This window comes from Halichoeres trimaculatus, unplaced genomic scaffold (assembly GCF_033239565.1).
Source record: "Halichoeres trimaculatus isolate MK-OKI-2021-1 unplaced genomic scaffold, fHalTri1.1 fHalTri1_scaffold_3, whole genome shotgun sequence".
NCBI lineage: Eukaryota > Metazoa > Chordata > Actinopteri > Labriformes > Labridae > Halichoeres > Halichoeres trimaculatus.
The window spans coordinates 26,118,226-26,132,180 of record NW_027437181.1 but is presented as its reverse complement, the minus strand read 5'-3'; the positions used below and the strand labels follow the sequence as shown (position 1 = coordinate 26,132,180).

Sequence of the window (13,955 nt, the reverse complement as noted above, 5' to 3'; positions counted from 1 at the left end):
GGACACTCGGTACAGTAGCTCAATAGCTGTAGCATATATAATCACTATATTATGTATTTTTAATTAGCTGTGTATCACAATCAACCTACCTGCCTGGTTTACAGCATCAACTCTTAGACTATACTGACTGTAAGGTTCAAGACCATAGATGGTTGCTTCAAGGACTGCACTCTGAAAGAGAAGGAGGTACCAATGAAATAAGACCAGAGAAGAAATGAAACATTAAAAAAGTATGAGAGAGGAGGAAAGCGTAGGTTTGAGAGAGAAAAGACATAAAAACGATTGGGCAAGAGTTAGAGCGTGGGGATAGAAAGGCAAACAGGGATGTGAGTAGCATGCCATAACAAGAGCGAGAGGAAATTAGTTACACAAACAAATCCGGCATGAATAAAAACCAGTGCATTACTCATTAAAACGGGGAATGAAAAGGAACAGTGAGACAAAGGCAGGCTAAGATGACATGACATGGGATTTGTGATATCAACATTTCAACATACAGGCTCTGCCTCGGTGAAGTAAGTAGACACCAGAGAAGTGGCAGAGACAGAGAGACTGGCAGGCAGACGGGCGTCCCTTATGGGTGAATTCAAAGCTTCCAGATTGAGTGTTTATGTCACACATGCACCCTTTCATATCACACATACACACACAGACACACACACACTCTCAGAGATGCAGGCAGAGAAGAGCCTGCCAGTAGCTTTAGGCAGTGGGACCCAGCCCAACACCCTGGCAGACACTGGGGCAGTGTGTATGTGTGTGTGTTACAGTGGGTACACCATTTACTAATTGATAAGAGACACACTGTTGTTTCAAAAGGCCCTGGCGTGCAATGACATGGTAGTCAGGGAGCACTCAGCTTCAGGATGTAGCAGTTGTTTGTTTGTTTTATTTTATGACTGTGAGCTTTAAAGCAGCGATGAGAGTGACGTTTCTCTCTGTTCGTGTGAATAAACAACACAGAAGGCTATACTTTCCATGTGTTGAGTCTGCAGTTTTGTGTTTGTTCAGGGCTGTATGCTTTTACATAAGTAAGCATATGTAAAGAGATTAACTGGTAACCCACTTCAATGCTCGGCAAGAGGATCAAAAAGGCTTCAATTCAAACTGAATCAAATGAAAACCCTGACAAATCACCGTAGCGTGGCACCAAGGATGAACTGTCTGAACAACAAGCAGAATGCATGTATTCACTGTTTTCATGTCTGCGAGCCAACGTGTTTTTCATCCACAGTAAAATAGGATTAATAAGCCCCTAGACACCTAGACACAGGCTAAATCCTCCTGCAAATCACAGCACTTCTGAGCAGGAGGGGAGGGACGCAGAGAGAGATAGAAAGAGAAAGGGGCAGCAGGACTGAGAAAGAAAGGCCGAAAGAAAAAAAGAGATAGGGAAGACATTAAATATATATAGGTAACGCAATGTAGGACAGTGAATTAAGAAACAGTGGCCGAAAAATAGAGGTGAGCAAGTTAATAACTGATGAAGGAATAAGAAAGAGGAGGCTGAAGGAGGGAGAAAAGGGCTGAGAAAGATTGAGTGAATGGGTAAGAAAAGCTCTTGTGGGAGAGAAAAAAAAGATAGATGTTGCAAAAGGGAGAGACGGATTAAGTGAGCAAGAATGAGAGATCTCTCTACCTTAAAAGCCAGTGAAATATGTGAGGCATGTGGCCTATAAAGCGGTTAACATATGCACATTGTCAATAGCAGCATCTGGCGCTGGCAGCTTTTATAGGAGCATGGAGACTCTGCTACACGCCTCTAGATGGCAATACATTCAAACACTTTATCACTGAAACACACCACATTAACAGCCTGCTCACACACACACACACACTCACTCACACACACAAAAAAGTACACAAACGTCCAACAATCAAGCACTATGAAATTCACCACCTCAGCTTGCTAACTGCACACAGACAGACACGTAGACGGGCAGTAATCAAACAGTGAAACACTAAAACACACTAGTTTAACATTACATTAACAGCTCCCTTAATAACTATTTGTGTCTCATACATACACATGTGCAGACACACAAAACAAGCTCTTAAACTACATCCTCAAACAGACGATTTAGGAAGTATGTAGGTAAATATATCAGAGAAATAAATATTGGAATTTAATTCCAAACTTGTTTCCTAAGGTTTCTTATACTAAATTTATACTTCATGTTTTGACATTAATGTGTGTAACTGTAAATATTAAGATGTTTTAGAAAGTAAGTATTTCTAGTCTTAGCAGTAAGAGCAGATTCAGGTTAAAGTACAACTTTTAAAATTTCTGCTGCATTATCAGTAAAAATTACCATGACAACAAAATCAAAAACCATGTTTCATAAAAGCTTTGTTTCTGTTTGGGCTGATATGAAAAAACAGCACATCTACAAGACGACATGAGAAGCTAATATGTAAGATCTGACAGCAAAAGGTTCTCGTGAACCTTAATTCATTGTGCACAGGCATGAGCCAGTGTGTGTGGATGATCAAAGTCACTCGTTAATCATGCCAAATGCAAAAGAACAGAGGGGGAAGCAAGAAGTCAAGAGTGAGCATGAGGGAGAGGGGAAGAGAAGGGGGAGAACAAGAGAGATTTGCAGAGATATGAAGGAAAGAAGGTGTAAACAGGAGAGCGGCAGAAAGGGAGACAACGGCGAGAAGTCTTACTAATTTATACATTAAAGAGCCCTCAGATCTTACATGGTTCAACGCAACTTAGCATTGAGGGCCAGGAAGCAATCTATTCAATCTTTTATTTCCTCGTTCTGTCTTCTCTTTGGTGTGTGAGTTGAGCAGCAGCAGGGGTCCTCTGGACAGAGTGTGTGTGTGTGTTTCTGCATGTGTAGCTCATATGAAAGGGTCAGTGTGCATGTGTGTGAGTGTGGGTATCAGTGTTTATTTGTGTACATTTGCATGTATCCTAACAAGCCTGCATGTGCATGAATCATATTTTGTGCCCATGTGTCCCTAGAAGTGTGCACGTGCTTGTGAGTGTGTATCTGTTTGTGTGTGTGTGTGTGTGTGTGTGTGATATTCAGGTAGAGAGGCATGGTGCTGCCGGGGGGACAGTGTGTGATACTAATTAAGAATAACCATGTGTATTTGTCAAAAGAATTATGCTGATTATCTCACAAAGGCCTCAGCACTGGGCCCCGCAGAGAGGCCGAGACAGAGAGACGGACCAACATTAGCATATGGCTACACACGTGCATGCACACACACACACAAGCTTTGTCAGTTAGTCTTTCAAGCAAACACATAGCGCAGGTAAAAGTAAAGCAAGTGCCTCAGAAGATAGATGAAAGAAGCATGCCTGATGATTGGTCAATGAGATCCAACTGGTCTGCCTCAGGGATGTTTCTTTGCACAGGCCTCCTCTGGCCTCTCTGCTCTGTCATATTAAGTCCTGGAGAGATAATAAAGCACCATGCTGGTTCATCTTTTCTGATGTGTCGCTCTTCTTTAAGTGTTTGGTAAAAACATGCTATGATCAGAAATGATTTGATACAGTCAGCCTCAAATCAATTCGGCACAATTCAGCTCGATTCAAATCAATTCTTTGGTCCAGTCCATTAGTACAAGCTGTGTGCTGACCAGCCCTGTGAGAGCAGTAATTGTTTTCGGAGGTTTCTGAGGTGAGCCAGAGCACTGCATGCTGCTCTCTTGCACCCCATGCCAAGCTTTCAAGCCAAGTTGTGTGTGTGTGTGTGTTTTTTTTTATTGTGTGTGTATTCCTAATTCATTGCTGCTGGAACAATTGCCCTGTGTCTGTTTGCAAATGCCCTGCGTGGGTGTCCCTGCGAGTCAGAGTGTGTTAGACAAACCCTGACACATACAGACGTTTGTGACACACACACACACAAACACACAGGAGTGCACTCACAGACACACAGAGTGCCATCAGGCATGTGTTTTGTCTGTGGCCAGCATGGACATAGAGAGGGACTGCAGGGGTCTGGGACAGGCATGCCCACTTCACACCGCCAACCATGATTGGCCTTGGCGGCTCCAAACCCCAGGAACAGCAGATTTGGTGTGCATATTTGCATGAGTATGAGCATGTGTGTTTTTATTGTGTGTGTCTGTGGGTCGTGGCCAAAATGCAGGGAATGGTTTTGGCAAGTTGGGGCAGTATGCTTTAAAATGGTGACCAATTAATTTGCGTTGCAAAAATATTTTAGTTTAGAATAATCCTTTTTATAGGGATAATGTTTTTAGATAATAGTAAAACCTTCAGGCATTATCAGGAAACAGGCTTTTCAAAAACAGAATATACACTTGTCATCATAAAAAATCTCAGAGTGTTTTAGTGTTTCCATTGGTGGGGTTGTTGATCCACATGCACACACAGATTGGTGCCTTGTGAACACTTAAGATGCATTCTTCCTCATTCCTGTTACAATTAGACCTCTTAAACTGATTTACATACCAAATATAAATACTTAAACAGTAGGGATGGGACTCGAAATCTGGTTCTTGTTGGGAATCAATAAGAAATGTTTCAATCCATTGAGATCATTAACCTTTGTGCTTAACAATTCTCAACAATTCAATTATGCTGACTAGTCTACCTCAGCTAGCTCAGGTTAGCTTAGCACTTAAATAACAGTTTCCCTAGAAAACTCTGAATCAGGATTTTCTGCTTAAAGTTTTACAGAACTGAACACACAAAGAAAAGTACATTGCTCTCTCACAGGAGATTCCCATTCAAAATGTTCAACCTGGTATAAATCTCCTTATATACCAAAAACTAGGAATGGACCGATTATCGGCCGGGCCAATTATCGTGGCCGATATTTGGCATTTTTAGGCATATCGCTATCGGCCTTTTTTTTAATCTGATGGCCTGATTCAATCTGATAAGAAACAAATTAAAAACTGCGTTGTTTCGGCTCTGAAGCAGCCGCACCGCTTTCTGCAGTCACTACTCAGTCCCCAGCACTGTCCCACCCACAGTACCATCTGATTGGTTACAAGCAGAGCCATGGCTTGGGAAACAGCCAGTCAGCAGTGCAGTTATTACAGTTATTGCAGCTACATTAAAATTTTGGAAAACTTTATTTACTGTAGAAAACTTTAGCTATTTATGTTTTATGTTTTCATTTTACTTTATAAAACATGCTGCTAAGCCTGGGAGCTGTTTAATAAATTAATGCTTGAAAACATTTGCATGGAGTTCAGTGTTGGAGTTTATATTGTTCAAGATTTTGACACCAATATTTTCACTTTGACTGCAAACTAATATCGGCTTTACATATCGGTTATCGGCCTCCTTGACTACAAATAATCAGTATTGGTATCGGCCCGGGAAAATCCACATCAGTCTATCTCTACTGAAAACGATATAAACAAAATAGTAGGGGTGCACTGATCACAAATTTCTGTCCTATCATCGGTCTTTAAAAAGCCTGACCTTGCGATACCGATTTTTATTTTTTTTAACTGACCTTCAATATTCCAATGTTGTCTTATTGAAAATTGTTGAACAATACCTGTGAAACAATCAAATCTTTATGTTTCAGCTTAAATAACCAATAAAGTGTCCTGTGTTTTAGGTCTCAGAGCAAAAAGCAACAATGGCTGGCTGTCAGACCTCCTCGGAGGTATATAAGATCAGTTTCATATGTAAGGATGGGCTGATCATTGATCACTAATCCCCGATCCTCCAAAATTAAGGAAAGAAGGCATGTCTTCCAATTAGTGCTAGCTTAATGATACCATTTATGGGAGATCACACTGATATGCTAGCTGTTAGCATATATCGATATAACTTCGGCTTTGGAATAGAATTTCAACTTTCATCACAGAAACATGTCACAGTTACTCTCTGAAAACGATATTGAGAACTCCAAATTTTAAAATACTCACAGGAAAGATAAAAGAAAAGTTCTGTGCAGGCTCATGGCAAGTTTCATAACTATGGCAAGGTTACAAACAACTTAGAACAATGCTATAACCACTTTGAGACACTAGCTGGCCTACATGCGTCAATAATATATTACAATACAGCACATCAACGTCACATGACGTGCAATTTTTACTTGATTTTGTATATTTATGGCCAGAGATATCCAACTCTGGTAGTCAGATTTATATTTATTCACTCATGAACTCAATTTAATGTTGTTGACCCAGAAAACATCTAAAGCAACATTTTGTTCAGAGAAAATTCACAGGAGGAATTGATGAGGGAATCAATGCAGAATAGGATTGATAAGCAGAATCCATAAAGGCATTTGTATCAACAGAATCTTATCAATACCCATCCCTATAAAACAGCATGTGATCCTCAACTCTATTGTAAAAAAAACACATATCCACCTCGACCAGGGCTTAACAGCTTCAGTCATCACAAATATACTTTTTTTTTACTCTTTCTTCAAAGTACTCGCACTCAGCATTCTTTCTAAAGTGATGACCATGGTGCCATGGCTGCCTCACTAAACACCCATTAAGACAAGTGGAGAGCACTACACTGGATGGTGTGGCCTCTTCACAGACAGACACACAATAACACACAACCTGTCATTACTGAGCAGAAAAGACGGAGAAAGAGAGCACACATGAGGAGCAGTGAAGGAAGAGGAAGTGTGATAGAAACTCTCTTGAAAAAAAAATCACTTGAAGAGACTGAGAGTAAGACAGAATAAGAGGGGATGGAGGGGGGCAAAGATTGTGGATGAGAATAACATAAAAACTGTAATTTGTGACAGAGGAAGATAAAAACACAGATGGGAATGGAGTGATGGAGTGATAGAGGGAGGAGCTGTGAAAAACACGAGGAGACGGAGAGAAAGATTGCGGTGAGGAGAAGAGGGACTGCTGCAGCCTGATTATTTGGCTGTTTATGCAGAATGCTGAGGACCCTCCAATCAGAGCTGGAGACCTCTAAATAAGGGGTCTGATAGGCCGAGGGCCAGACAAACTCTGCATCTGAGTCTTCTTATTCCCTCCTTTGATACTTCCTTCCTCTCTTCACCTGTGTCCTCTTCCCCCTCCAAACCTCCTCGTGCCTCTCTCCTCACCCTCTGTGCACTCAGCTCCGCAGCGCTCTCCCTTCACCCCTCCTTTGTCTCCCTCATTTGTTAAAGGGTGTCACTGAGAGCAAGGGCAAAGCCTTGTCTTTTCTGTGGACCAACCCTTTAACTTCCTCTCCAGTTCTTTTCTTTTTTAAATCACACAAAGGCAACAGCCATACCGAGAACTAACAAAGACTCAAGGCAGTAAAGGAAGGAGTGGAGATGTTGGCCAAACATTTGTCCACACCACAAAAAATTAACCTTTTTTAAAAACAGTCAGATAAACTGAAACCTAAAATGTCAAGTACAAGAACTTGAGTAGTAGGTTATCTTTCAAGCACGGCAATTAAACTTCTGTTGCAGTCAAGGCTTTGAGTTTAGAGAAGAGTTAGGTTTTCATGTTTGCAGCATTTTTCCATCCTTTTTGCTTAGATCCTCTCTGCTGATCCATGTCAAACAAAACGCCAGTCTGAAAAATGCACCAACAACCAAAGCATGAATTTGTATTCACACTTTGTTCGCAGCATGTGTTTAACACCATGTTTGTCTCTATCTAATCATTCAACACACCTGCAGAACATTCATGTTTAAAGACACCACACATTTTCTGATAACATGTCCAACTCATACACACCTCTCTGCTGCGCATGCCTAAACACACACATCATAACTATTCAGGTCAAACACACACACGAACAAACACACAAAGCAAGTGAAACATCATGTTGGCTTGGAGACACAGTTCACCGGCTGGCCCTCGCTGTCCCGCGCTCTCTGACGGGCCCTTAATGGTAAACTAACAGATTGTAAACATGCTGCTAGCTCTTGCTCTTTCTCCACTTTCTGTATTAATCCCTCTCTTTTTCTTTCCATCTCCTCTTCTCTTTTTACATCTTTCTTCACTTCTCACTCTTTCCTCACCTCTTTCATTTTGTTGTCAATCAGATCCCTTCACTCTCCTCCTCCAACACTTCCTCTTCTTCCCTTTTCCTCTCCCTCTCCTCCTCTCTCCCTTCCTCCTGCTTTTCCTGGGGTATTTTTTAAACAATGTGTCCTTCATGTACGGTTGGTTACGGGGTGTACAGAAGGACATCATTAGCGCTGGTGGTTAAGCTGTAATTTACACCATTACCGAGGTAGGGGCCATTTTTATTGCCTAGTAAATTTCAGCTCTGAAATATTTAGACCATATGGCTCAATTTGTGTAATAACCTTAATTTCCAAGCACCCTTCAGCTCCCTTCAGCGCCGGCTGTTGTTGGCGGATGGCGAAGTGGTGTGTGTACACATTCATATGCGTGTGCACGGTATGAGCTTGTAGCATGCATACACACACACACACTAACACACACACTAACACACATACGTAAGCGTACACAGTGCACGGACATGGCGAAAATGTTAACACATATTCTACACATAGCTCCTTACACACACATTTCGCATGCTTACAGATCCATTCATTCACACACACTCAAACACACACACGCACACACACACATATGTATGCATGGCGGTAGCAGATTAATAGGGTGTCAGCTTGTGTTTGGGTGAGGGAGCGTCAGGCGTCGGCCAGATGGTTCTCAGGGATGATGACTGTCAGGGGTCCTGCTCTGATCAATGGGATGTATTAATACAGAACACACGCACGTGCATGCACACACACATACACACACATTGTTGAAAACATACACACATGCACACACAAATAAAAATATGTTATGCATGCACACAGGCACAAACGTAACCATATTCAGATATATGTATCCACACACACACACACTGGTTTATACGTATGCACGTGGTCTAACTTTAACAGTGATCCCATGGGCCACTGTGTAACATCTGGAAGAGCCAAGGGAGGGAGGAAAGGACAGAGGAGTAAAAGAGGAGGTGGCAGATTTAAAATTTCAAATGGAGGGAGAAAAGATCGGTTATAAACGCAACGAGGCAAAAGGAGGGAGCAGAGGAGGAGGTGGAGGTGCAAAGGGAGTTAGAGAAGAGGTATGGCATTTGGGAGGTGTAGAAAAGGGTTACAAGTGGAAGAAGAAAATGAAAAAATGTCTAGAGAAGAGGGCATATGGAGTAAGAAATCTGGGCAAAGTAAGGGTTTGGTGGGAAAATGAGAGGTGGAAGAACAGGAGAGAGCAGGAGGAGGAAAAGAAAAAAAGAGACAAAGAAAAAAAGAGATTAAATACCAAAATGGGGGATACATTGGGCGGGATGTGGCAAAACAGGAAGAGTCTTGGCAATAATTTGGTTAAGAGATAAGAAAGAAGACAGAGAAAAGTGATCTTCAAAAGACTAAACTTTTAGTGAAAACAGTGAATAAGCTTTAAAGAGAGGATCAAGCTGTAAATGGCCAGAGGGAGATCAGAAAAGGCGAACAAGGAGGGATGGAGTGAAATGACCAAGAGGAAAACATTCAAGACAGGATGGGAGCAAAGAGACAAGTCAGGGAATAATGAAGAGAAATATAAAGCAAAACAGAAGTGGAGTAATTATGAAACAGGAAAGGAAGCCTGATGGGACTGTTTGAGTGACTAACATGTCTGTCAGAGAGGTGTAAGGCATGGAGGGTGAATCTCTGTGTGTATGTGTGAGAAAGAGATGGTGTGTGTATGCCAGGCAGCGTGTAGGGGTCTAGTGAGGCAGGCCGCCTGCGTTTCGTACCCTCATTCCGTCCGATTGCCATGACGACCCCATTAATCAGTCGAGCTGGCACGGAGCAGGGTTCCCAGCCCCAGATCAATACACACACACACACACACACACACACACACACACACACACACACACACACACACACACACACACACACACACACACACACACACACACACACACACACACACACACACACACACACACACACACACAATGAAAGGGTGGTTTAGTAAACATTTTTGGGAACAAAGAATACAACTTAATGATGATGAAGTGTAGGACTTAAAAGAAAATAAGAAAGTGTTAATGTCAAACCATAGTCTAAGATAGTTGAGTTGACTTTAACGGTGTTATAAACCATCTCATTAAGGTTTGAATACTTTATTTCTTGGTTAAAGGAAGTTATTTATTTGTTAGCAGTTAAAAAAATCCCCAATGAGGTGGAGCCAGTTAAACAAAGCACTAATTAAACCTACACTCTCTTAAACTCTCAGCTCTCTTTTTCTCTATTTATTCCTAACCTGATCTCACTTTGTTCAACACAGCGGTGGCAGGAGATGCTGGGGTATCACTTTACTTTAGAGGTCCGTAAATTTCTTCACACTTAGGTAATAAATAGACAAAGATTTTTCTTATTTCTTTGAAATTAGCACATAACTAATTTGAAATAATGTCCAAATTTATTGTCCCAAATCACAGTTGGTAGGTTACTGTTTTTTCCAGTTTCTTCGAAATTTACTCCAAATTGCAAGGTAAGAAGGTGACGATTAGCAAATAATTTATTTGAAATTAAATCACAACCCACCACAATATGTTTTTAGAAGTATCCCAACGTTTGAATTATTTCCAGAGAAGCATAGTTCTTGAAGACAGAAGTTAGGTTCATTGTTTCCTCTGATAATTACCTCTAAAATGTTCAGTGAATAGTTCAATTTCCCAATAAGCAGTTGATAGTTAGCTATTTTTATTTAATTTCACCAAGTTCTTTTGTACTGACTTTGTTGATATGCATAATTGAGGTCACATGCAAAATGATAAACCTTTATGATTAGGCCTATAATGTTTTACATGATACAACTGAAGGCTTCAGATGTGATATTCACCAAGAGTGGGGTTGTTAATTGGCCTTACCTGATTGTGACAGACACTGAGTACAGGCACACTGCAGAACAGAATCTGGCCAGAAGTTATGTGCTAATTTTCACCAAATACTCATGAAATTTAAGGGGTAATTTCAAAGAAATACGAAAAAACTTTGTCTAACTATTCTTAGGTGCAATAAAATTTTAAGACCTCTAAAGTCAAGTGTTGCATTACAAAATTGTAGTGCATGACTAATCAAATGAATACACAAGAAGAGAAGATTTGTAAATCCCAATTTTTGTTTCAACTGGCCAATATAAAATCTCCGTGTTTGCTGCCACTAACGTGGTGCAACCGTTTACTGCATCTATAGAAGTAAATTATTTTTTTCAGCGGGGGGAGGTGGAGCTTGTCAATCAAACTCATGCTTGTAAACTACTGTGGGTGAGAGTGGTGCACTCTTTGGATGAAAGCTCAGCATGGATATTAGGAGAAGATGTGAGATGGCAGAGACATAGCGAGACGCTGCAAGTCAGAAAAGTTTTAGGCAGCTCATGATTGAACTGAGGATATGTCGCGGTAATTCAGAGAGAAAGAGCTGCGCGATCGTGAGAAAAGATGATGGAGATCATGGAGAGAGAAAAAGATGGAGCGCCCGAGATGAACGTGATCAAAAACACGTACATTTTATCTGTTTTTTTTCATCAAAAACAGGAAGAGACATAAAACAAGAGAGTCAACTCTTAGGTAGTTTTGGTGTTTACATAGTCATATAAAACTGTATTATTCAGGTCTTGAAAGATTGTTCAAGATCTGCTGAAAACGTGTTTATTCTTCAATGCATTAATTTGCGGTGCAATTAATTAATCTAATTAACACATTAAAGGGACAGCCCTAAAATAAATACAAACATCTACCTTTTTACTCTAAACTAGGGTAATATGCTCAAACATTTGCATGCTTTATTTTGTAGACACATATTTTTGAAATTCTCTGTTTTTCTGGACTGTACTCTCATTATCATTTTACTTTCCTTAATAAAGGAAAATTGGATTCAACTTTCTGTGCCAGTTTATGAACGGTTCAAACGAGCGCCTCCTTGACTACAGAGACTCACTTCTACTCGCTGCTTGTCCTCGCCGTCTTAAATCTCAAATTAATTTCCCTTCCAAATGACGAACATCTGTCCAACATATTAAAAAATCATTTCTGGCGGTGCACTTCAAACGCTCACAAAGTCATCTCTCTTCAAGTTTGCGCTCAACTTTCTCTGTGTATTCCTAAACAACGGGGCGCATGTGGTGAAGGCAACGGTGTGACAAATGACCGCCACTAAAATAAGTCTATGCCATGTCAATGAGCTTCTCTCACACACACACACACACACACACACACGCACACACACGCACACAAACACAGAGTGTTCCATATCAATGAGAAGGTGAAAGGTCTCCATTTACATCTTGTATTAATTATGAGTGACAAGCCAAAGGTCACTGAGGGAGAAGAGGCCACCGATATGGACAGAATATAGATCTATACTTCTACCTCCTCTTCCCTCTTTCCCTCTCCTTCCTCCTTTCCCTATCTATCACTCACTCTCATCCTTTCTGTTGTTCCCTCACTTGTTTTTCCTTCCCCTTTCATCCTCCCTTTTACTCTTTCTCATTCATTCTTCCTTCATTTTATCTGTCTATTCCTCTCTGTTAACTTTATCATTCTTCATTCAGCCAATCTGTCCAGCTGCATTTTCCCCATTTCTCTGTGTGTAAAAATCATGAAAGGAGGGAAGAAGAGAGTGAAAAAAGGAGAAGTTGATTCATCCTTGTATCTATGTGTTGACTGACAATGTTTTTGTTTCCCTCGCTGTCCTTGAAGACAGTTTTAGATATTAAAACACACCAAACAAACAAACAGGTGTGAATGTTGTGTGGAGAGGATGCAAGCCACTGTTGGTATAATCCTGTTGCAGATTTAGGTGATTCTGGCCAGATAACAGAGTCTGTAACCTGTTTTTGCACAAGATGACAGCCATCAAAGCAAGTATACTGTGTATGTAAAGTCTTTGTGAGTAATTTTGGTTTGAAGGAGATTGCTAATACATATTTCTTGCGTTAGATCATGGGGCATGCCATGGAAATGTGGGAAGGGGCCCCAGGGAATTGCAGGCCATGGGCAGTGTGTGTGTGTGTTTGTGTGTCTTCATGCCCCCTAACAGGCAAACAGATGGCATCAGCACTGCAGGTAGAGTCCAAATTTCTTCACATGCATCACAAATGACAAAAGACATGCACACACACACACACACATATGCCAGCACACACACATTTAAACATTGATGCATTTATTCTCACTATATATACAGTGGGGAAAATAAGTATTGAACACGTCAACTTTTTTTCTCATTGCATTTAAAGCATTTAAAGCATTGCATCTCTAAAGTCGCAATTCAAACTAAATTTCTATCAGACATTGGTATTAAGCGCCAACGGGGCTGACTGGAGTCTTCAGGTGCTTTGATATAAGTTTGTGTCCAGTTCCATTCTGATGCTGTGCAACAATCAGGTTGTGAATGTCTTCAGAGAGCTCTTTGCCTTTACCCAACATGAGGTGTGTTGTATTTAACTGCTTGGTGAAAAATAATAATTACTGACAGATTTCAGGCGGTGTGGTGCATTTCCTTGCCAAAGTAGACAGCCTTTCCATGGTGTTTTTAATACTTTTTTCCTATGTTATAGCAGGAAAAAAGTATCACATAATTATTATTTATGGACCAGAACGTTGTGATTTCTTTTTATGTCTGGTTTGAAGAAGCACCACCTTACCATCAAAAGGCCACACACAGGAACTCCTCGCTGGATTTCTGACCAGGGAGTCAGAAAGATAGTCAGAAGAGTACTCAACAAGCCAAGGACCGAGACTTGGAGGCAGCAGGTACAATTGTTACAGAGAAAACAATAGGCAATGCACTCCACTGCCATGGCCTCTATGGACGCTCAGCCTGCAAGACTCCATTCCTCAAGAAAAGGCATGTTGAAGCTGGTTTTCCTGTGTTATCGCACTTAATTCCACATAATCATTATCTATGGACTTGAATGTCATGATTTCTTTTCATGTATGGATTATTTGAGTTAATACCAATGTCTGGTATAAATTTTGTTTGAATTGCACCTTTGGAAATAAA

General features: G+C 40.8%; 1 protein-coding gene across 1 annotated transcript in view; it reads right to left on the bottom strand.

The window, feature by feature from the left end:
• ush2a (Usher syndrome 2A (autosomal recessive, mild)) overlaps positions 1-13,955 on the bottom strand; it is a 207,317-nt gene that overhangs the window by 17,377 nt on the left and 175,985 nt on the right. Inside the window, exon 75 of the mRNA XM_074666066.1 lies at positions 90-171. Coding sequence (XP_074522167.1) covers positions 90-171 — 82 coding nt within the window. The remainder of the gene's footprint in view (positions 1-89; positions 172-13,955) is intronic.